Source organism: Panulirus ornatus, chromosome 5, assembly GCF_036320965.1.
Source record: "Panulirus ornatus isolate Po-2019 chromosome 5, ASM3632096v1, whole genome shotgun sequence".
NCBI classification, from domain to species: domain Eukaryota; kingdom Metazoa; phylum Arthropoda; class Malacostraca; order Decapoda; family Palinuridae; genus Panulirus; species Panulirus ornatus.
The window spans coordinates 12,848,307-12,870,979 of record NC_092228.1 but is presented as its reverse complement, the minus strand read 5'-3'; the positions used below and the strand labels follow the sequence as shown (position 1 = coordinate 12,870,979).

Here is a 22,673-nt window from a genome sequence, read left to right as displayed (position 1 = left end):
ACGTCCCGGCGCTGAACACACCCACCCGCAGGGGTGACCAGAGGGCGACGTATCGTACTACAAAACCAAGTCCATCATGACACGATAAGAACACATGCTCCACTCCTGTACTAACCATCCCTCGCTCCCTGGCGGAGAGTGTCCAGACGACAATATGAGGAGCACAGGACTTGCATGATGTAGCGAGCAGCCAGTTTAAGGAGGAGAAGTGTCATGAACTGGCACACTACAGTTTTCTTGGTCATGCGCACTCAGGCTGACCTCTGAGGGCCAACCTGGGGCTATTCATAATGGGCCAGGTCTTTGACCTGACCCCTAAATCATCGGGTCAAAAGGCCAGGCCATTATGCCACCAGTTGCTCTCAAAGCTCGGCGAGGATAACACACTGTTGCTTATCAGCTTATCAGTTTATGAGACAGTTTAGAACAGGCTGGTATCAGGCAAACTGGTCATCATGGCTGCGTGGGAGAGAGACGAGATATATACATTCTACCATCAACATCATATACAAATAAATTCTGCCCCCTCCACCATCAACATGACTGTGTGGGAGAGACCATATATATAAATTCTGCCTTCACCATCATAATGGCTGTGTGTGGGGGAGTCCATATATAAATTCTGCCATCACCACCATCATCATCATGACGGTGGGAGAGACCATATATAAAAATTCTGCCTTTACCATCATCATGACTGTGTGTGGGAGAGAACATATATAAATTCTACCACCACCACCATCACCACCCACCCTGGGTGGTGGCTTGGAGGCCCGAGCGAGAGAAGCGTCGTACAAACGCAAACAAATGGTCGGGCGTGGCCTCCCCTCACAACACCGAGCACGATGGCACTTGTTCATTTTCATCACCTTGTGCTGCTGCTGCTCCTCCTCCTCCTCCTGCTGCTAGGGAGGGAGGGAGGGAGGGAAAACGTCGGCAGCACGAACGTTTGGGGAGGAGCACAGCTCACTCGCCTGGCTGTACTGAACGTTCTTTAACGAGGAGGAACAGAACAGGATCTTGAGGCATGAGGAGAGACGGCCGCGGTGTTGTCAGGTTAAGTGCGTGAGGAGGAGGAGGTGGAGTTACTTGCCGAGATGATACTCCACACACACACACACACACACACACACACACACACACACACACACACACACGTCCTGCGACGTGTATACGTGGTCACCTGAACCAGAAGACAGAGAGAAGATGTGTCAATTCACAAACAGACATTTTGCAAAACTTCAGGATTAATAGATATTCCTTAGAATCCCTCTGCAGTGTCCCAACCATCACAACGATGATGATGATGAGAGAGAGAGAGAGAGAGAGAGAGAGAGAGAGAGAGAGAGAGAGAGAGAGAGAGAGAGAGAGAAATGCCACTCCTCATCTGAACTACCACGCCACACAATACCTCGTCCCAAAACCTAACCTAACTACCCACAATCCACAGCGACAGTGACACATGCCCCCGACCATCTCCCGTGCATGCCAAACGCACCATCCACCACCACCGCCACCACCACGCCTACGAGACAAGATCCCCCGACCATCTCCGTGCATGCAGAACTCGTAGGCGCGGGCCTTCGAGTTCGCCCTCTTCCCACAGCAAGCCACACACACACACATGTGCACACTGCCAAGACGCGAGACTAAACTGAATCCCCCACACAAAATGTGGACGAAAAAGAGGAAATGAAGACGACTCATTTATCCTCGCTCTGGATATATATATATATATATATATATATATATATATATATATATATATATATATATATATATATATAACTCAGCCTCCCACACAAACCACCCTTTCTCACCCCACCCACCCCTCCACACCTTTTTTTTCTTCTAACTCACCCAGAGAAAAAGGGGGGTAATGTGGCCCCGTGGTGAGGGGTGATGTATGGCCAGAACTGTGGGGTGGATATTTCTCAAGTGAGGCAAAGTGGTATAGCAGAGTGGAAGGAGGGGAAATAAACTCCCCCCGCCACCCCCTCGTTGAGGGACGGTACATACAGGTCTGGACGTGGTGGGGCAGACACTACACCCCCCCCCCCCCCACACACACACACACACACACACACACACACACAGAGGGCGCGTACGCGCCGGCTCCGGCAGCCGGTCCCGGCGTCCCAAGGCGGGGTGAACACGACCGACCCGCTGTGATTACCCAAACAATTTGGTGCGGCGCGGCTTTGAATAGCCTTTTGACGAAGTGTCGCCTTCCAGAAAGATTTATGCAAATGGCCTCCCAGGGAAAATATGTCAGGGAATATCTGGCACGAATCATCCGGCCTCTCTCCATTCATGGCCTGGATTAATGGCGTATCCTCCTCTTCTGGGGGAAGGTCGCGGGGGCAAAACACAATCCCATGAAAAACAAAGCCATTCTTCTCGGTTTTCCTTTTTTTTTTCCTGTGTTTGTACTTTTCTTTATCTTCTGTTTTTACGTGTCTTTTGTTTCGGGGGAAATATAGATACGTGTATATATAATAAATCGGGAGTCGTTTGGGTGAGGAACACGCAATCAAAATGGCGGTTGGGTCGAGATCCTTACGTCTCAGGGAAAACTTTTGACCTAAAGACCTCCAAGAGTCCCAAAAGGCGTGACTCTCCTCTTTCACTTCTTAAGAGCGAGCCGTTGTTACCTCTGTCTCCTTCCTTACGCCGCTAAATTCTGGAACCCTTTAACTCATGTACAATCTAATTCTTCTTAGGGTGGAAGGTCGTCCTCTAGTTCCTCAACAACTCTTTACACCATTCTTCTTCTTCTTCTTCTTCTTCTTCTTCTTCTTCTTCTTCTTCTCTACTTCTTCGTAGGCCTGGCCTTCATGATGGCTTAAAGTAAAATCCGTGACTGGCCCTTTCGACCTTGAAGCAAAACGAAAGATTGGGACGTGCATAAACTTAACTTATTCAGTTCGCGCAAACTCTTCAGCAAATCACAAGAAGACCACAAGTCAAGTGGCAGAGGACGAGAGATAAACGCTGCTCAAAGCAACGGACGAGGTCCATTTTCCCAACGGCAACAGTGAGCAACAGAAAGAGGCAGGGCGTGTTTTCCCCCCACCTCAAAGCAATGACGAGAACACTGGAGGTAACCACACACACACACACACACACACACACACACACACACACACACACACACACACACACACACACACACACACACGTACCATCACCACCACTGACGTCTGACACTCCGAGGTCCGTGGCCCCACACACACACACACATCTCGCCCTTCGTCTTCTACACCCACGAGGGGGGGACGGGCGGGGGCGCGTGTCATCGAGCCACTGGCTATATAATCAATTTGCTGTCGGATTAAAATGCAGGAAACTCATCCTCCTCCTCCGCGCGGACTAACCTCGAAGCCTCGCCTCCATGTAGCCCGCGGGAACTAATTATACAAACTCTCGCTATTCTCTCAGCGTCCGCCTAAGTTTCACACCTGTGGTTTTTCCTCCTCCACCCAACTTGGCCGCTCGAGTTGCTGACGAAATAACACACACACACACACACACACACACACACACACACACACACACACACACACACACAATCTAGTCTAAGCTACGTACCAGTATGTCGACCCACCTCCGAGTGAAGGATGAATAGCTGGGTCGGCTGTGGGCTGAATGCCGCACCCAGGGTTCGAACTATGCGTAAAATCACGGTCAGCTCACCACTAAACCACGGACGCCCGCTTGTGTGTGTGTGTGTGTGTGTGTGTGTGTGTTCTCCCTGTGCATGTCAAATACCATCCTCTCACAACACTAGACATCCTACATCATCATCCCACGTCTGACCAAGCGACCCACCCCACCACGGTATCCCCTGCGTCGTCTCTTCTCTCTCTCTCCATCTTCTACGCTACTTCCGTGGTTAACGCGCCGGCCCAAATTCAATCCAACATTCTTAACTTCTGTACGAAGTCAGGCGCTTCCCCCACAACGTCCAACTCCACAACACGTCCCACCGTTCCCTCCCCAACTCATGCCATCCGGACGAACGCCCCGCCGTCTTCCACCTCACCAATTTTATTCCCCGCTGCCTGCCTCCCTCCTGCCTCCCCCCGACCCGCCGCGTCCACACCGCCTCCCTCCACACCTGCGGTAAAACCCTGTGTGTTTCCGCAGGGAGAACATGGTCTATGCGAAGACACGAAAGTGCGCAAGCCTACCGTTATCTCACAGCGACACGACGCACCCCCGCAAAAAAAAATAATATTTCCAGGTTACAACTTGTTTCGTGGGTAGTGAGTTCCCTGATCGGTCTCCCTGGGTTTCGTAGTGAACAGTTCTTCCAGCTCTTCTCCTTCGGGGTTGAAACGGACCAATTGAATATACAAACAATTACGTTCCTGTGGACCCAGCTTCTGTGTACAGAAGACGTAATATTGTTATCACTCGACAATTCATTCCACTGCATCACAACCGAAGGTGCATCACAACAGAGGCTGCTCACAACAGGTCAAGCATGCCCAAGTCTCTCACAACCGAGGGTGCATCACAACAGAGGCTGCTCACAACAGGTCAAGCATGCCCAAGTCTCTCACAACCGAGTGTGCATCACAAGAGAGGCTGCTCACAACAGGTCAAGCATGCCCAAGTCTCTCACAACCGAGGGTGCATCACAACAGAGGCTGCTCACACCAGGTCAAGCACGCCCAAGTCTCTCTCTCTCTCTCTCTCTCTCTCTCTCTCTCTCTCTCTCTCTCTCTCTCTCTCTCTCTCTCTCTCTCTCTCTCTCATGTCCAGTCATCCAGTCTTCACTAACAACACAGGTGGTAACCAGCATGCACGTAGCCAGTACACCACACTTAATAACCCAACATGTCTTACTTAACCAGGTATCAAATAAAGGGTATCATCACCCATCCATTCCAGGCCAGACACATGCATCAGTGCTACACGCCACCAGACACGGCCAGCGTCATACACCTGCTGCCGTAAGCCCCTCTCACACACCAATGTCTCACTCCCTCCCTCCCGCCTAAATAACCCCCCCGCCCATCTACGGAAAGGGCGATAGAGTGTGTGTGGGCCAAGTATACAGACAAGGGACCCGAGCCAGCCTTCAAGTTCTAAGGGGGATCTTAAACCAACTCCCTTCTTCCTCTTTCCCCCGTCCTAAATTTCCCCCTCCTTTCTCCTCTCCTAACTCCCAGTCTCCACTAACCCCCACCCTCCCTCCCTCTCTCTCCCTCTCCTGCCTCATCCTCCCTCCTCACCTGCACCCCCCCCCTCCTTTCCTCCTTCTCCTCCTCCTCCTCCCAGGCACCACCAATTTATCCTAATGGTAGTGTTTTCATTCCTACATCAGCTTCTCCCTTAAAACTCCCACTTTACATAATCATGATATTTCTCCTTGTTTTGTGGTAGGGTTTTCCTGAGTGTGTGTGTGTGTGTGTGTGTGTGTGTGTGTGTGTGTGTGTGTGTGTGTGTGTGTGTGTGTGTGTTCTGTCAGTATTCCCAAGTGCATCAGTCAGCATACTCCATTCCTCCATTTCTCTCATGCATCAAACGCGCCTCCTTAAACCTTGTCGACCACGTTTCTTCTTTCAAGATACGTCCTCTGGTTTGGTCTGTCCTTCGACACTCTGCTCACTGCTGACTTCTTCAAACTGGTCAAGAAACACGGGTAAAGGTGTGATCAAAGTCACCCCTTACCCTTCTTTCTTCCATGATGGAAAAAAAAAAAATAGGCAGTCCCTAACCACTTGCAGTAACTTGACTCATGATGATTCTGGGACACCATCTCTGTTATCCTCCCTCTGGACCTAGCTGTTTGCATCGACCAACTAAATGATCCAAGTGTATGCTCGCAGAGAGTCTGTCTACTTCACACCCTACAATTACCTGTTGTTTGGTCCTCTTGTGGGAAGGTTAGGCCCAGCCTCACCTCCCAGCACCCTCTCACACTCATCTTCTTCTTCCCTATTACCTTTATATCCGTACTGGGATCTTCCCATCATCGTGTCCCATCCCCATCATTTTTACTTTTCTCGAGCTGAATTCCATGATTCTTTTGTCACACCAACTCTCAATAGTGTGTGTCATGGTCCCCTTGTAGATGGATGCAATCCTCGCCATTCCTTACTTCCCTTCTGACACCAACTATCAGTGGTTTGTCTTGGTCCCCTTGTAGACTGGTGCAATCCTCACCATTCCTTATCTCCCTTATGCCATTTTCATCCATTCATCCACCAGTTTCATTCCCTTGTAGACTGGTGCAATCCTCACCATTCCTTATCTCCCTTATGCCATTTTCATCCATTCATCCACCAGTTTCATTCCCTTGTAGACTGGTGCAATCCTCACCATTCCTTATCTCCCTTATGCCATTTTCATCCATTCATCCACCAGTCTCATTCTATAAGAATACTTCCATACATCTTTTTTTTTCTATATCAAATTCCTTACTTAATTGTATGCTAAAAAAAACAAAAAAATCGGGTTGTTTTATCCTTGCATTTCCTAATGTCAACAAACTGGTCTTGCATTTCCTAACGTCAACAAACTGGTCTTGCATTTCCTAATGTCAACAAACTGGTCTTGCATTTCCTAACGCCAACAAACTGGTCTTGAAAAACATTGATGTCTGTTATCGTTTCAAACCACCGGCCCTTCCCTTTACTCTTCTCTCTTCCATGAAGGACAGATCTCAAGTCCCTACACCGAAGCAAGAAGGGGAAGGAAAAAAGAAAGGGAAGGGAGGGAGGCAGTCTTCCACCTGAGAGACTCGATTCATGTTTACGACAGGTCAACCACTTGAGCACGACGGTACGACCCTTGAACACAGGCGGTACCACTAACCCCTTGAGATATGGCGACCAGCTGGCCTCTGACCTGACCCAGAGGGGGGTGAGGAGGAGGTTGGGTAAGAGACAGTTCGATAAGAGACCAGGAGAGGGTGTGACACATTGCGAACCCCTCGGTGCCAAGCTCACTGTCTCGTAAATAAGAGGGAAGAGAGAGGGAGAGAGGGAGGGGGGACGGACGGAGGCCGCCTGAGGTGAGAGAGAGAGAGAGAGAGAGAGAGAGAGAGAGAGAGAGAGAGAGAGAGAGAGAGAGAGAGAGAGAAGGGAACTCAAGATGAGGGGATGAAGGGGGGGGGTGACCCGGGCCAGCGGGACTCACGGTGTAGAGGCCATAGGGGTTGGTCAAGGCAGGAGGAAGGAGGAGGAGGAGGAGGAGGGAAAGGAGGCTGGAGAGGTTAGGGTAAGAGACCAGGAAAGAGGCCCTGTAGTGCGAGAGAGAGAGAGAGAGAGAGAGAGAGAGAGAGAGAGAGAGAGAGAGAGAGAGAGAGAGAGAGAGAGAGAGAGAGATAAAGGTGCGGCGGCAGACCCCTGGCTCTAAAAGAGGGCGGTGGTGGTCTTAGGTAAGGTTTCCTTTGTCCACAAGAGGAGGAGGAGGAGGAGGAGGAGGAAGAGGGGGAGGAGGAGGAGGAGGAGGATAATGATGTTTGAATGGCAAGGTCTTGCCTGGTGTGAGCCCTTATCACGGGCAGGCTCAAAGACCTACACACACACACACACACACGGATGTAACACTGTCCCAGTAACACATAAACAGTAATCACAAATATAAGTCACACATGCACACTGAACTCTCTCTCTCTCTCTCTCTCTCTCTCTCTCTCTCTCTCTCTCTCTCTCTCTCTCTCTCTCTCTCTCTCACTACAGGGCCTCTTTCCTGGTCTCTTACCTTAACCTCTCCAGCCTCCTTTCCCTCCTCCTCCTCCCTGCCATGACCAACGCTTGTGGCCTCTACACCGTGAGGCCCGCTGCCCTGGGTCACCCCCCTTCATCCCCTCATCTTGAGTTCTCTCTCTCTCACTCTCTCTCTCTCTCTCTCTCTCTCTCTCTCTCTCTCTCTCTCTCTCTCCAACACACACACATTAACGAAATGAAAAAAAAAATCTACATCGAGACACGATCTTTATTTCTTATTCACACTGTGTGTCACTTACGCAGAAACGAATCAACCCAAACGAATCAGTCAGTTCCTCAACGCATAATTTTCTTCGCAAGTCGCACGAATATGCAAATTCAAACACAAATAGCAAGAAACGACTAATTGAAATTCTCAAAACACATCCCAAAATGATACATCTTTTTTTTTTTAAAAAAGAACCAAAAGATGCTGTTCCGGCAGCAAATGAGAGAGAGAGAGAGAGAGAGAGAGAGAGAGAGAGAGAGAGAGAGAGAGAGAGAGAGAGAGAGAGAGAGAGAGAGAGATGCATGAACATCACAAGAGGCTTTTCGAGGCAGCGGGAAAGAGTGTTCGGTGAACCGCCTCGCAGGAGGAGCTGTTAACAAAGTGTTCACAAGGCAGTAGTGCCAGGCGGAGGAGGAGGAGGAGGCGAGAGACGCTGGCCTCGGTGTGTGTGTGTGTGTGTGTGTGTGTGTGTGTGTGTGTGTGTGTGTGTGGTAGGTCGGTGGTGACGGCTTGAAGGACGTGGGCTCCCTCGATTACATCTGCTACACCACACCACCACCACCAACCACCAAGTACGTAAACATGTCAGCCACCTGACCACTCACACTGGCGCTGCCTGCCGCTCGCTCAATACACCGCCAGCACCTTTTACCTCTATGTTCGCGACGGCGGCGGGGAGGAGGGCGAAGATGATGATGATGAGAGGTGGTGGTGTGAGAGGCGCCAGGCCAGGCCAGGCCAGGCCAGGTCAATAACTTACACGATCTCTCGGGAAACACGAAAAGAGACATCGCATATTTACGAACGGGTTACGATACCACACACCACACACCACACACACGCGCGGCGCCTGCAGGAGCACCACGTGAGGCACAGTCAGCTTATCTATGCAGGGACGCGTGGTCGTGGAGTCAGTCAAAGAGGCAGTCCCTCGTATCGGGTCCAGTCGGCGTTTCCTGGAACGGGGAGGGGCAGCTTGACCACGTGGGGTTGTGACTGGTTGAGGCCAACGTGACCACGTGGGGGGTTGTAACTGGTTGAGGCCAGCGTGACCACGTGGGGATTGTAACTGGTTGAGGCCAGTGTGACCACGTGGGGGTTGTAACTGGTTGAGGCCAGCGTGACCACGTAGGGGGTTGTAACTGGTTGAGGCCAGTGTGACCACGTGGGGATTGTAACTGGTTGAGGCCAGTGTGACCACGTGGGGGGTGTAACTGGTTGAAGCCAGTGTGACCACGTGGGAGGGTTGTAACTGGTTGAGGCCAGTGTGACCACGTGGGAGGGTTGTAACTGGTTGAGGCCAGTGTGACCACGTGGGGGGTGTAACTGGTTGAAGCCAGTGTGACCACGTGGGAGGGTTGTAACTGGTTGAGGCCAGTGTGACCACGTGGGGATTGTAACTGGTTGAGGCCAGCGTGACCACGTAGGGGGGTTGTAACTACTTGAGGCCAGTGTGACCACATGGGGGGGGGGTTGTGACCGGTTGAGACCAGCGTGACCACGACGAGCAGCCGGAGCGAGATCGTGAGGTCATGTGCGTTGTAGAAGAACAGGGAAGGTATACACCAGTGTACAGATGTGAGGGGGCACGTACTACAACCTTACAATCAAGTACCAACCATTCTCTTCTGGAAATTGGGCCATTAACAGCTAAAAAAGAAAACGAGTAGTAATAACTTCAGTCCACATGGCTGGAGAAGCTGGGAGCCATGTGATCACTGATAAGCAAAATTCGCTACAGTTTCGCTACGTCGTAGGCTATACGTCGCACGGTAACCTTGCGTCATTGAAAGCGCCAGTGTCGCTATTCTGTATCTCGCTATCCCTCTGACCCTCTTCTGTAATCCAGTGTATTCTGAATTCCCCATACCTTGTATATCATGTACTCTCATACTGTAATTACAGGCATACTCTGTACTGTATCTGTATTTCATCAGGGTGTACCTTGATCATCTGTATCTATACATGTGTTCTGGTCCTCCTTTGTATTATTATGAACACTGCCACGTTATCCACCATGTTTTGGGTCCCTGGGGCCCAACTAGAGGCACTCGTACCCTCTCTATGGCTTCTAACCCCACCTCCGAATTCCTATGGGCCCCCCCTCACGCACGCACGCACGCAAACCCACTAACGCGCGAACGTTTCTGCTGACGAACAACCAGAGAAATAATGGACGTTTCGAATGAGGAGATTGTATGTGTGTGTGTGTTTCCCCACGCCTGTCTGCCCACTACCCTCGAGCGTGTGTTAATCTTCTCCTCTCACTGCAAGTCTCCCGGCCGACCACTCTCCTCCCACAACTCCCTCCTCTCTCCTTATCCCAGTTGATCCCGTGACGAACCGTCCACTCTGTCTGGACTCTGAAGCCTCCCTCCCTCGCTCGACCGCCTGTCAGAGATGTTCTCACGGCTGCCGGACCAGAGGAGTGAGGGCCGTCAGTTACGACTCTTAACCCACGACTATATACAGACACTACCTACCTACCTACCTACCTACCTACTTATCTACCTACCTACCTACTTATCTACCTACCTACCTACCTATCAACCAACGCACCTACTTGCCTACCAATATACCTACCTACCTACCAATATACCTACCTACCTACTTACCTACCTACTTATCTACCTACCTACCTACCTACCTACATATCTACCAACCAACGCACCTACTTACCTACCTACCTACCTACATACATACCTACTTACATAACTACCTACCTACCTACCTACCTACCTACCTACATACCTACCTACATACCTACTTACATACCTACCTACCTACTAACCAACCTACCTACCAAATTCACCGTGATTCCTCTACTGTTGTATCGAAACTCATGATACATCAGTTAACTTATACATGTGTGTGTGTGTGTGTGTGTGTGTGTGTGTGTGTGTGTGTGTGTGTGTGTGTGTGTGTGTGTGCGCGCGCGTGTTTGTGTGTGTGTGTTACTCAACTCCGCCAGCAGCAAGATTACGTGCACCGCGATTGCAAAATCACCTCTGGCGAGGCTGTACCACTGGGAGCACAAGCCTCGTCAAAGAACGTCTCACTCTTAAAGGAATCCACACTTCCCTGCAACTGGAAGTAGCGCAGCAATGGAGTGCCGGCCATATATCGCAGGCTGGTGGCCAGCTGGCTTCATGCAGGCCATATATCGCAGGCTGGTGGCTAGGTGGCTAGCCGGTCATATATCGCAGGCTAGGTGGCTAGCCGGTCATATATCGCAGGCTGGTGGCTAGCTGGCTGCCGGCCACACAGCGCTCGCCGGCCCTCTAATCCTCCCGAGGAAAATCGACTAAAACGGCGCTTTTCATCCCGCGGCCTTTTTAACACAGGCGCTATGATAAAATGACCCGGCCATTCACACGCCTCCTGCCTGCCTGCACGCCAATATTTCAGACCAAGTTTTGGTCAACTAACGAGCGGCTCCCGGGTCATGATACGATTCTCTCTCTCTCTCTCTCTCTCTCTCTCTCTCTCTCTCTCTCTCTCTCTCTCTCTCTCTCTCTCTCTCTCTCTCCTGACCCCTTCGGTAAAAGAGCGGGGTCTCCTTCTATTCAGGTTACCGGGAGGGAGAGAGAGAGAGGGGTTGGAGGTGTTGGAGGTGTGTGGGGGTGGTGGTGGGTGGTGTGGGGGTGTGGTGGAGGGAAGGGAATGAAAGAAATGAGCGAAACACATCCGCGAATCACCAGCCATCATCACGCGCACGACCCACACCTAATCTCTTCTTTAAAGATCCGGCCAGCAGCAAAATCGTCCGGCAGCCGGAGTTTTCAAAATTTCACCTCCCTCCCTCCTCACCCTCTCCTTTCCCCCACCTCCCTCCGCCTCTACTCCCTCCCCCTCCCGCGCGCGGGACACCTCTGAGGAAATCTCTCTTCATGAGGGAAGGTAAAAAAATAGAAAAAAAAAAGGGAAAAAAAGAGATAAGACTCAGTATCTTCCCCCACCCACACAACCCAATCCCCCGTTTGGCTGCTGCCGGACGACGCGAATTTGAGGCCTTCCCGCGCTGGTAAACTCCGCCCCGTGCAAGGGGCGCGCGCGAGCGTCCACCGCATCTTTCCATCACAGCCACCAGACCCAACCTCAGCCAGTCCTGCCGCCCTTCGCTATGTACCGTGCGATAACCGTGATGACGGATCTCCTGAAGGATTGACGCAGTCTCGAAACACCGTAGCTGACTCCTTGCTCCGATTCCGCTGGGCGCTAGGGCTTCGCTTCGACGCCTCGCCAACTGGCCCCGGGGCGGCAGTGTCGCCTACCATAGCTCTCCCGCGGACGATGGTTGGTTTAGCTTCACCTCGCGCGACCAAAAACGGACGATAGTTAACTTCATCGTGACCACGAACGGACGATAGTTAGCTTCATCGTGACCACGAACGGACGACAGTTAGCTTCATCGTGACCACGAACGGACGATAGTTAGCTTCATCGTGACCACGAACGGACGACAGTTAGCTTCATCGTGACCACGAATGGACGATAGTTAGTTAGTTAGCTTCATCGTGACCACGAACGGACGATAGTTAGCTTCATCGTGAACACGAACGGACGATAGTTAGCTTCATCGTGACCACGAACGGGCGACAGTTAGCTTCGCCGTGACCACGAACGGACGATAGTTAGCTTCGCCGTGACTACAGATGGACGATAGTTTCAACCTCCATTCGAGACGAATAAACAGGTCATCCATATCCAAGACGGGGGATATCGTACCCTTCCTCACTACCCAAGACGGACGATAGCTTCGCCACAACCAAGACGGACGATAGCTTCGCCACTACCAAGGACGGACGATAGCTTCACCACTACCCAAGACGGACGATAGCTTCGCCACTACCCAAGACGGACGATAGCTTCACCACAACCCAAGACGGACGATAGCTTCACCACTACCCAAGACGGACGATAGCTTCGCCACTACCCAAGACGGACGATAGCTTCACCACAACCCAAGACGGACGATAGCTTCACCACTACCCAAGACGGACGATCGCTTCCTAACTACCCGAGACGGTCGCTCAGGCCCTGTAACCGCCCAGAGAGAGAGAGAGAGAGAGAGAGAGAGAGAGAGAGAGAGAGAGAGAGAGAGAGAGAGAGAGGTGGGTGACTGCAGGCGTGATAATCATCATGGTGTTTGTGTGTGCCTCTGTGTGTGTGTGTGTGTGTGTGTGTGTGTGTGTGTGTGTGTGTAAGCGCATGACTTGCTCCCTCGCCGCCGCTTGCTCACTTCCCTCACCCCCGGTCCGACTGTCGCTTTGTTGGACAGCCTTGCATGCCCCTCGTGCGTGCCTCCCCCGCCCGGCTTGCCCGCCTCTCTCCCTGCTTACCGGCCCGTTCTTCTACTTACACTAGCTGTGCCTGCGTGCAGGCAGACCTGCTTGGCTGGTTACCGGCTTAAGCGTCTGTCTCTCTCTACCCGACTTATTTGCTTATCAGACTCGTTTTTTTTTCTTTCTTTTTTTTTTTGCACTTCGCTGGTCTTCTGCCTGCTTGCACGCACCATAACTCGTTTGCGGCTCGCCTGCGTACCTTCTTCCATGTCTGTCTGCATTTTCGCCTTCTTAAAGCCCTCTGAGTAAACCCGCCAAATGAAAACTCGCCAATAAAGCCGCCAAATACCCATAAAACTCAATAAACCCGCCAAATACCCATAAAAACTCAACAAACCCGCCACATACCCATAAAAACCCGTCAATAAACCCGCCAAATACCCATAAAAACTCATAAAAACCCGCCAAATACCCATAAAAGCTCATTAATAAACCCACCAAATACCCATAAAAACTCAACAAACCCGCCAAATACCCATAAAAACTCAACAAACCCGCCAAATACCCATAAAAACTCATCAATAAACCCACCAAATACCCATAACAACTTAACAAACCCGCCAAATACCCATAAGAACTCGTCAATAAACCCGCCAAATACCCAACACGAAATCTAACGCAAGCTAAAGGTATGGCCACGACGGCACGACACTTGGGTACGACATCCTGTGGTCTATGACCTGATCCATGAGGGTCAGGTCAAAGGGCAGCACACCATCCATACCCGAGAGGTGTACCGTCGCCATCATGGGGGGGGGGGGTCAAGGTTTCTAAATGAGCAAGTCGACCATCTCAAGTTCATCGAACTGATCGAAGAGGGAGACAAGGCAGCAACCTCCAGTCGTCGACCAAAATCAACCAGCCAATCATCGGTGCATCACGACCAACGGGGTAGAGGATCTCTCTTAGCCGAGCATTAGGGAGCGGTAAAGTGGTGTGGCAGCCTCCCACCCTCCCTCACAAACTGTGCGGCGGGCGGCCTCCCTCCCTCTCTCCCTCACAAACTGTGCGGCGGGCGGCCTCTCTCCCTCTCTCCCTCACAAACTGTGCGGCGGGCGGCCTCCCTCCCTCCCTCACAAACTGTGCTGCGAGCGGCCTCCTTCCCTCCCTCACATACTGTGTACACACTGTGCTGCGTTGGTCACACTCTCTCCACCAAACACACACAAAGAGAGACACACTCACGAACCAAGTGTGTGGTGTGTGCACACACTCGCCATTGGCTTGGATGGCCCCTGCCGACGGAGAGAGACGAGCCTCCTGCAGTGGCATGGAGTTCCTCCCGAATCAGTACGATTATTATATACGTGGCTCTCCCGTGCACCACATAATAGAAAAAAGTATTCATGGACGAGGGAAAAAAAGGATCTCTCGTAGATCAAACCTACGCGTTCCCTCCGGATGTGTTCGAGACCTGACGAGTCCCTGTGATTAAAGAGGGCCATAGGCACAGAGAGTACATACATGTGATCTAGGAACTAATGCTTGACGAAGGTGCTATAAAGATTCCCTTTTTTTTCTTCTTCTGGGTTTCGTTGACGTTGCTTGAAGCTTACGGGCCCCTTAACGAGGCCCTTGGTAGTTGATAAGCCTCCACCTTAAAACAACCGACCCTAACCAACGTGACCACCCGGTGATAACTGTGATCAGACAACAACCACACAGATGATAGCTTGCCAATACCCATCATGCTCGGTAGACCTCTGCTCCTGCCATCCGTCCTGTTGAGTCTACGATAACACCAAGTACTACCACTTCCTCGCTAGGTAGTCCAATGCCTGGCGTGAACGCGTCACCTCCAAGTGGATGAGGACGTGCGTAAATCGTCAACGGATGGAGTGAGACAGCAAGATTGCCCAGGACACACTTGACTGCACGTACGCACGTCTCAGGACACACTCACTACACGTACACACGTCTCAGGACACACTCACTACACGTACACACGTCTCAGGACACACTCACTACACGTACACACGTCTCAAAACACACTCACTACACGTACACACGTCTCAGGACACCCTCACTCCACGTATACACGTCTCAAGACACACTCACTGCACTAGAAACATCTCAAGACGCAAGACTAAAAATTGTAACAACAAATCAAAATCACATTTACCTAAGACAAAAATGAGACATACAGCCACACACACACAGACAGACAATACGCGTCGTACAGACAACAACAGACAGACACAGACAATAACTGATGCCACAACCGATCATAACACACACCTGCGGTGGTGAAGTGTCGGGGGAAGACGCGGCGCATCGGCACCAAATGTGGGGGATACATTTTAATCACGTCTTCCACGCGTACTTTCCGAGGGTTCGTATATCTCACTTCGGCAACCAGCTCTGTTCGTTCCTCCTCCTCCTCCTCCTCCTCCACTCATCCTCCATTGGCCCAGCTTCAGAGAGACCAAATGCGCGCCTGAGCTGCCGTTGCACCCGCCACGTCCGTCCCCACACTCTCCCAAAAACACAACATCCCATCCCAGAAATTACGGCAAACACTCTGGAACACCCGTGGCATATCTCCCAACATGCAACACGGAATATAGAAAATCTGTGGCTGCCGACTCCTTTCTCCCGCCATGGAAAACGTGAACAAAGAAAAAAAAATCTTTCTTTCCCCGAAAAACGGACGCCTGGTTCCCTCTAATACGCCTTCATTGAACACGTTCGAAACTTTGTTCGAATGAAATCTAAGCCAAACAACCAATTACGGCTCTTGGAATCCGCAAAGCTTCCCCGAAACAAAGAAAATTCAGGAGAGAGAGAGAGAGAGAGAGAGAGAGAGAGAGAGAGAGAGAGAGAGAGAGAGAGAGAGAGAGAGAGAGAGAATCATCGCCCCTTTGGAGGGGAACGAATCTTCAGCAGTCTCAATGCAGCAGACTTGCCTAAGCCACGGATCCGCCGGGTCTTGGGAGAGGTGTTAAAACTCCGAAGCCTTCGTTCCTGCGGGAGGAGGAGGAGGAGGAGGAGGAGGAGGAGGTAGTGTGTGTGTGGGTCAGGCAGTGGCAGGCTTAGGGGGGGATCTGCTGGCGAGGGTGTTAGCCGGGCTTTGCCGAGTGATAATAAGGAGATGAAGTGCTAATGTTATTGCCGGGAGAGATGACGGCAACGGCGCGGACATGATTGCAGGCCCGGCACTATTACTGTTCATGTTCCTGGTATAGGCTGGTTACTGCTGCTCTTGCAAGGCTGCTCCTGTTCCTTGGTCCTCTTAAGCTGGTTGCCGCTACTGCTCCTTGTTGATGACGTTCCATTCAGACATTCTTTTTTATTCTAACTCCTCCTCCTCCTCCAGGAGGTTTTCCTTTCCCTGTTACCACTATTCTCGGCCCTATAGGTGCTGGCGGCGCTGCCGTAGTTCCTGTGGAAGCTGAGGTCGTTGGTGACGTTGCTGTAAGCGTTGTGGTAGCTGTGGTGGAACACTGGGGGACGCTACTGTAGTCGTCGAGGTGGTTATTCCCAGTGGTTGTACCGCTGTTGCAAGTCGTGTTAGCGATGTTCGAAGTGGTGGAGGTGTCGGTGGTAGTGTGGCTGCCGGGGTGCTGAAGGGGGCCACTACTTCAGTTCCCGAGGCGCTTAACGTGGGAAGCACAGCTGTGTAGAGGACGTGGCAGTGGTGCGACTGCAGAAGCTGTGGTGCTGGGGGCCGCTGGTGGAATCCTTGTGGCTGTCGTGGGTGTTGCTGTCCATGGGAAACACTACTGCTGCTGCTGCTGTTGTGATCAGTGATGCAGCACCTGGTGTGGCTGTTGCTCCAGACGTGTGGTGGTGACAGACGCGATATGAGGTTTTGATGAAAAGCGGAGGTGGTTGTGTTTTAACTGTGAAGAGGCGTTGTTACTTCAGCCGATGTTTTGGCTCATAATCTCTTAGTAATTTGGGTTATGTGGCTACTGTCGCAGCGGAAGCGCTTCTATTTCCCCTTCAGTAGCCGCTGTCCGGGAAGCCTGCTGCCGAAGCAATATCAGGTTCTGCGTGTACTGCTACAGTAGCTTTGAGGTGATTCTGGGAGTACACAACGAGGTTGATAACGCGTGTTGTGACTGGTGTTCTGGCTGAGTCTAATTGCCAATTACAAGTTCGCGATAAAGTATGACGATATGACCCATGAGCGCGACGCCGGTGAGAACTTGACGGTGCGATCCCTAAGTACGACAGTACGATCCTTGAGTGCGACGGTACGATCCTGACGGTACGATCCCCGAGTGCGACTGTGCGACCCTTGACCACGACGGCATGACCCGTGAGACAGAGAGAGGGAAGGTAGGTGCAGCCCTTGAGTACGATAACCTGACCCATGACTTGACCTATGAGGGTTGGGTCAAGACGCCACCAGCGGCACACCATGCCACAACCAACCTCACACCGTCCCAGCTACCATCCCTAGCACACCACCAATCCTAGCACCCCAGCAGGCACCGCCCATACCTTCCCAGCGAGAACGACCCCTAAAGAACCCCCATCTACCATAGTCGCACGCAAGCACCGCCCTAAGCACACCCACCTACCAGCAAACCCACCCACTCAACAGCAAGCACCACCACAAGAACCCACATCCACCCCTAGCAAGCACCGACCCCCTCAAAAGCAATACCGTGAAAACAACCCCACATGCCCCTCGCTTATACCAGTAGCTCCAGCAAGCTGTACAGCGAGCGTCCAAGCACCCTGAGCAAAGCACCGCCTGGATCTCGCGCAGCCACCACCACGGGAAGTAAAGCCGCCACGTGTCATTAAGACACTATCTTCCCCCGAGGTATCCTGGCTGAATGTGAGGTGGGCAAGCTCTCCCTTTAACTGGTAGTCATTATAACCCATTTCCCCCACCCCCTCTCCTCTCCTCCCGCCTCTCTCGCTACACAACTTCTAATAACCACTCCTCTCTCTCTCTCTCTCTCTCTCTCTCTCTCTCTCTCTCTCTCTCTCTCTCTCTCTCTCTCTCTCTCTCTCACCCCTCCACCTGTGCAGGCCTGCGTCAGTAGCCCATTTCCCCGATGCCGTGGACTCTCTCACAGGAAGAACTCAATTCTAAACTGGGGGCAGGAGAGGTGGTCTTCCCCACCCCGGCCCTAACCCGCCCCACCAGCGGTGAAGTGTGTGATGTGTAACAACACCCCCCCCCCCCTCCAATGACACCATCCGATGGTTAGGTACGATGACGTGACCCTTTTTAACCTGACCCTGAGAGAGAGAGAGAGAGAGAGAGAGAGAGAGAGAGAGAGAGAGAGAGAGAGAGAGAGAGAGAGAGAGAGAGAGCTCTCAAAGGCCCTATTTTCGAGACACCAGCAAAATCTGAGGGGCCGTGTGTACTGCCAGCCGCTAGGCTCGGGGCAGGTCGTCATCAAACCCCAATCCCTTCCAACACACTTACTGGTTAATTAGCATCGAGGTACAAGTAGGAGGAGGAGGAGGAGGATACCTGGTTAAAGGAAAATATATATATATATATATATGTATGTATAAATTCTAAAGCCACCTTTGATGATCTGCTCCCTCGGGGCACGGGTATTTCCAAGCCCAAATGACGCAGAAGAGGAGGAGGAGGTGGGTCGTGTGTTTAACCTGGTGAAGGGGGAGGAGAGGAGAAAGCGCGCGAGGCTCCCGGGGTGGGCATGTGTGAGGTGTGTGTGTCAAGGTTGGATCACGGTGCGGCCACGGCATCTCGTCTTGGTCCACAGACTGACCTGTCCACGCACTCTCGGTATTATAATGACAATGGCGCATCAGAGTGTGAGAGGAAAATTCTAAGTAGGCGAACTGCGTGTGTGTATATACACATAATAAATTCTTACTGAAAATTATATTGTTAATATATATCTATTCTCCAAACGTTACTTTATGGCGGAGGGAAGTTTTAAGTAACCTCATAACAGTTAAGTATCTCTTATGAATATACAGAAGACTCGCCTCTTAAACTGCTTCTCTTACTTTCCACACCATTACACTGCACGTCAGTATATTCATATCACGGTGGAGGAGGAGGCTCCCCCTCCCTCCCCGCCAAGGTCCCACACATCAGATAACGGCCAGAACAAAAACTCGCTTTTAATAAACCTTAAACCATTTTCCATTATAAGAGGCCACTATTCATACACGCGACAATATCGGTAAAATCATAATAAACAGTGATCAACCACCAACTTTTATCTATAACTTACGTACGTGCCGCCCACCATGCAATACAGGAATGCCTTCCCCTCGATAATATTCACTGATCATTATTGATCTTCGAAGATAATCAGTAACTGTAATAATAGTGCGAGTAACACATATATTATTTTATTTATTCATCTATTTTATTTTGCTTTGTCGCGACGTGTCTCGCTGATTCCCGTACACCTTACACAACGGTACGGGATGGTACGGTAAGGTACAGTATGGTACAGTGCAGCACGGTACAGTACAGTATGGTACAGTGCAGCATACGGTACAGTACAGTATGGTACAGTGCAGCATACGGTACAGTACAGTATGGTACAGTGCAGCATACGGTACAGTACAGTATGGTACAGTGCAGCATACGGTACAGTACAGTATGGTACAGTGCAGCATACGGTACAGTACAGTATGGTACAGTGCAACATACGGTACAGTACGGTGCTTGAGCAAGATGGGTCCATCATTGAGGAGTAATAGTTGAAAAAGTTTCCACCGTCCCGATGGCCTGGCTTGGTCTGACCTGACCCACAGAAACCAGGTCGAAGGTCACGCAGCGACACCCAAGGATAGCACCGTCGCGCTCGAGACCTCAGGGTCAAAGGCCACGGTTCCAGGATGTCAAAAGCCTCCTCAGCCAGCCAACAAGTCTCGTCAAGATACACTCGCACTCGCAATGTCTCACTCCACATCTGGAACCCAATGCCGGTGTGTCATCCACCTCCCCCACAAGCGACCCCAAGTGCGCCTCGTAAGAACGGGGAAGGAAGGACACGGAAACAAACCTAACCTAACCTAACCTAACCTAACCTAACCTAACCTAACCTAGCCTAGCCTAACCTAGCCTAATCTAACCTAGCCTAATCTAACCTAACCTAACCTAACCTAACCTAACCTAGCCTAATCTAACCTAGCCTAATCTAACCTAGCCTAACCTAACCTAACCTAACCTAACCTAACCTAACCTAGCCTAGCCTAACCTAACCTAACCTAACCTAGCCTAACCTAACCTAACCTAACCTAACCTAGCCTAGCCTAATCTAACCTAGCCTAACCTAACCTAGCCTAACCTAGCCTAGCCTAACAGCAAGAGATGATTAGAAATCAAGTAATACGAGAGAACTTGTGACAATGGAATGTACGAATACTTCCCATGTATTCTCTGCGTGTCGTAGAAGGCGACTAAAAGGGAGAGGGAGCGGGGACGGCTGCAAATCCTCCCTCTCGTTTATAATTTTCCAAAAGATGGAACGGCGAAGGGGGCCAAGTGAGGGTATTCATTCCCTCAAAGGCTCAGGTCCTCTGTTCTTGGCGCTACCTCGCTGACGCGGGAAATGGCGAATAGTATGAAATATATATATATATATATATATATATATATATATATATATATATATATATATATATATATATATAATTATGTATATACGAATCTTGTCAGGCGCCACAATCACAAAGCAGCTCAAAGCTTTCCTGTGTTGACAACACACAAGACAAAGAGGTCCGGCTTATGCTGCTCTCAAGTTTACAGCAGTGGACACCAGCCGTGTCCTGCCATACGTTACACCACACGGGGTTGTAAGGCTGACACGGCTGGGCAGGTTCTCTCTCTCTCTCTCTCTCTCTCTCTCTCTCTCTCTCTCTCTCTCTCTCTCTCTCTCTCTCTCTATTAAGGCCTTGTCCCAAACGACCGAGGAGGAGGAGGAGGGGGTTGTTAGTTTTGTTATCATCATCTCACGATATGTGAGAGAGAGAGAGAGAGAGAGAGAGAGAGAGAGAGAGAGAGAGAGAGAGAGAGAGAGAGAGAGTGGGACGATACGGTGTGCCCTACGCGTACAAACGACGGAGTGGTCTATGGTGATTATAAATTGAGATAAAGAAAGAAAGGAAGAAAGAGGGGAAGGAAAGGAGGAAGAGAGGAAGGGAGGAGAGGAGAGAAGAGGGACGAATTAAAACAGACGGGAAGGTGGGTGTATCACGACGACGCCCCCCCCACACACAAGACAGTAGCCGTGGCTGACGACCACCATCATCAACAACCCTCAAGTGTGGTGAGCGGTGGGGACGGGAAATGATGTGAGGGACTCGGGGGGGGGGAAACAAGTGGGAGGGAGGGTCGCGCGGGGTGTGTGTGTGTGTGTGTGTGTGTGGGTATCGTGAGGACGACGATCCTCACACACTCGCCCACCCTCGGGAACTGACCCAGCCACCGAGCGTCACACCCACCCCTTGGGTTCGTTGTTGGCCAGCAACGAACCCAGTGTGTATTACGGTATTTCACAAAACCACACACACACACACACACACACACACATCGCGGGGGGAAAAATAAATAAGGTACTGTAATAAGGACGAAATGACAAGTGATACACGAACCTACAATAACTGTCAAGACAAAATAATAAAGGACATAGTGAATAAATTCGATTAAACAGGTGTAATAGAGAGGAAGACATGAGATTCATACGCGACTAAGATGAGGCAAAGGGGGAGGAGAACTCATAGAAAACGTTAACTTAAAAGAAAAAAAATTTGAGGACAACCTAAATTAAATGTTGATAGAGCAAAGCAGAAGTGTTTGACCTCCTTTTTTTTTTGGCTTGAATTTTAAGACTGACCTTGATGCTTGAGCTTCTCCTTGATGGACCACTTGGACCTGGTGAGGGGGATGGGGTTGTCCAGCAGCCAACCTCCGCACGAGTAACCCCAGAAGTCGTCGCACGGGGCGCTCTCTGGGTTAAGGTTCCCCTGAAGCTGTGGACACAAGAGAGAGAAAAAAAGAAAATGAGAATGAGTAGCGGCGGGCTGCGTGACTCTCTCTCTCTCTCTCTCTCTCTCTCTCTCTCTCTCTCTCTCTCTCTCTCTCTCTCATAAAACAGACATATGTGCACACACAAGTCATAAATATATATACTATAAAATATAGAGTACTGTGTGAGTGGTGTTACCGGGCTCCGCCTGCTCGAGAATGCACCTTGTGTTGAAAAGTCACCCCTTGCGAGGCTGTTATCAAAGACCTTTCGCAGCCCAAAGGAGTCAACATTTCCCTGCTACTGGAAGTAGAGCATTCCTGGGCTGAAAGGGGGGTCTTAAAAAACGACATACGGGTAAAACCAGGACTCTCTCACAGAAAATGGTCACGGGGGTAAAGAAGGAACAAAGAAGGGGGCCAAGTGAAGATATTCCCTCGTAGACGGC

The 22,673-nt window shown here is 50.9% G+C and overlaps 1 protein-coding gene across 1 annotated transcript in view; it reads right to left on the bottom strand.

Annotated features, from left to right (window-relative positions):
* LOC139748573 (endothelin-converting enzyme 2-like) overlaps positions 1-22,673 on the bottom strand; it is a 665,699-nt gene that overhangs the window by 201,075 nt on the left and 441,951 nt on the right. The window contains exon 2 of the mRNA XM_071661616.1: positions 22,094-22,229. Within this exon, the coding sequence (XP_071517717.1) occupies positions 22,094-22,229 (136 nt within the window). The remainder of the gene's footprint in view (positions 1-22,093; positions 22,230-22,673) is intronic.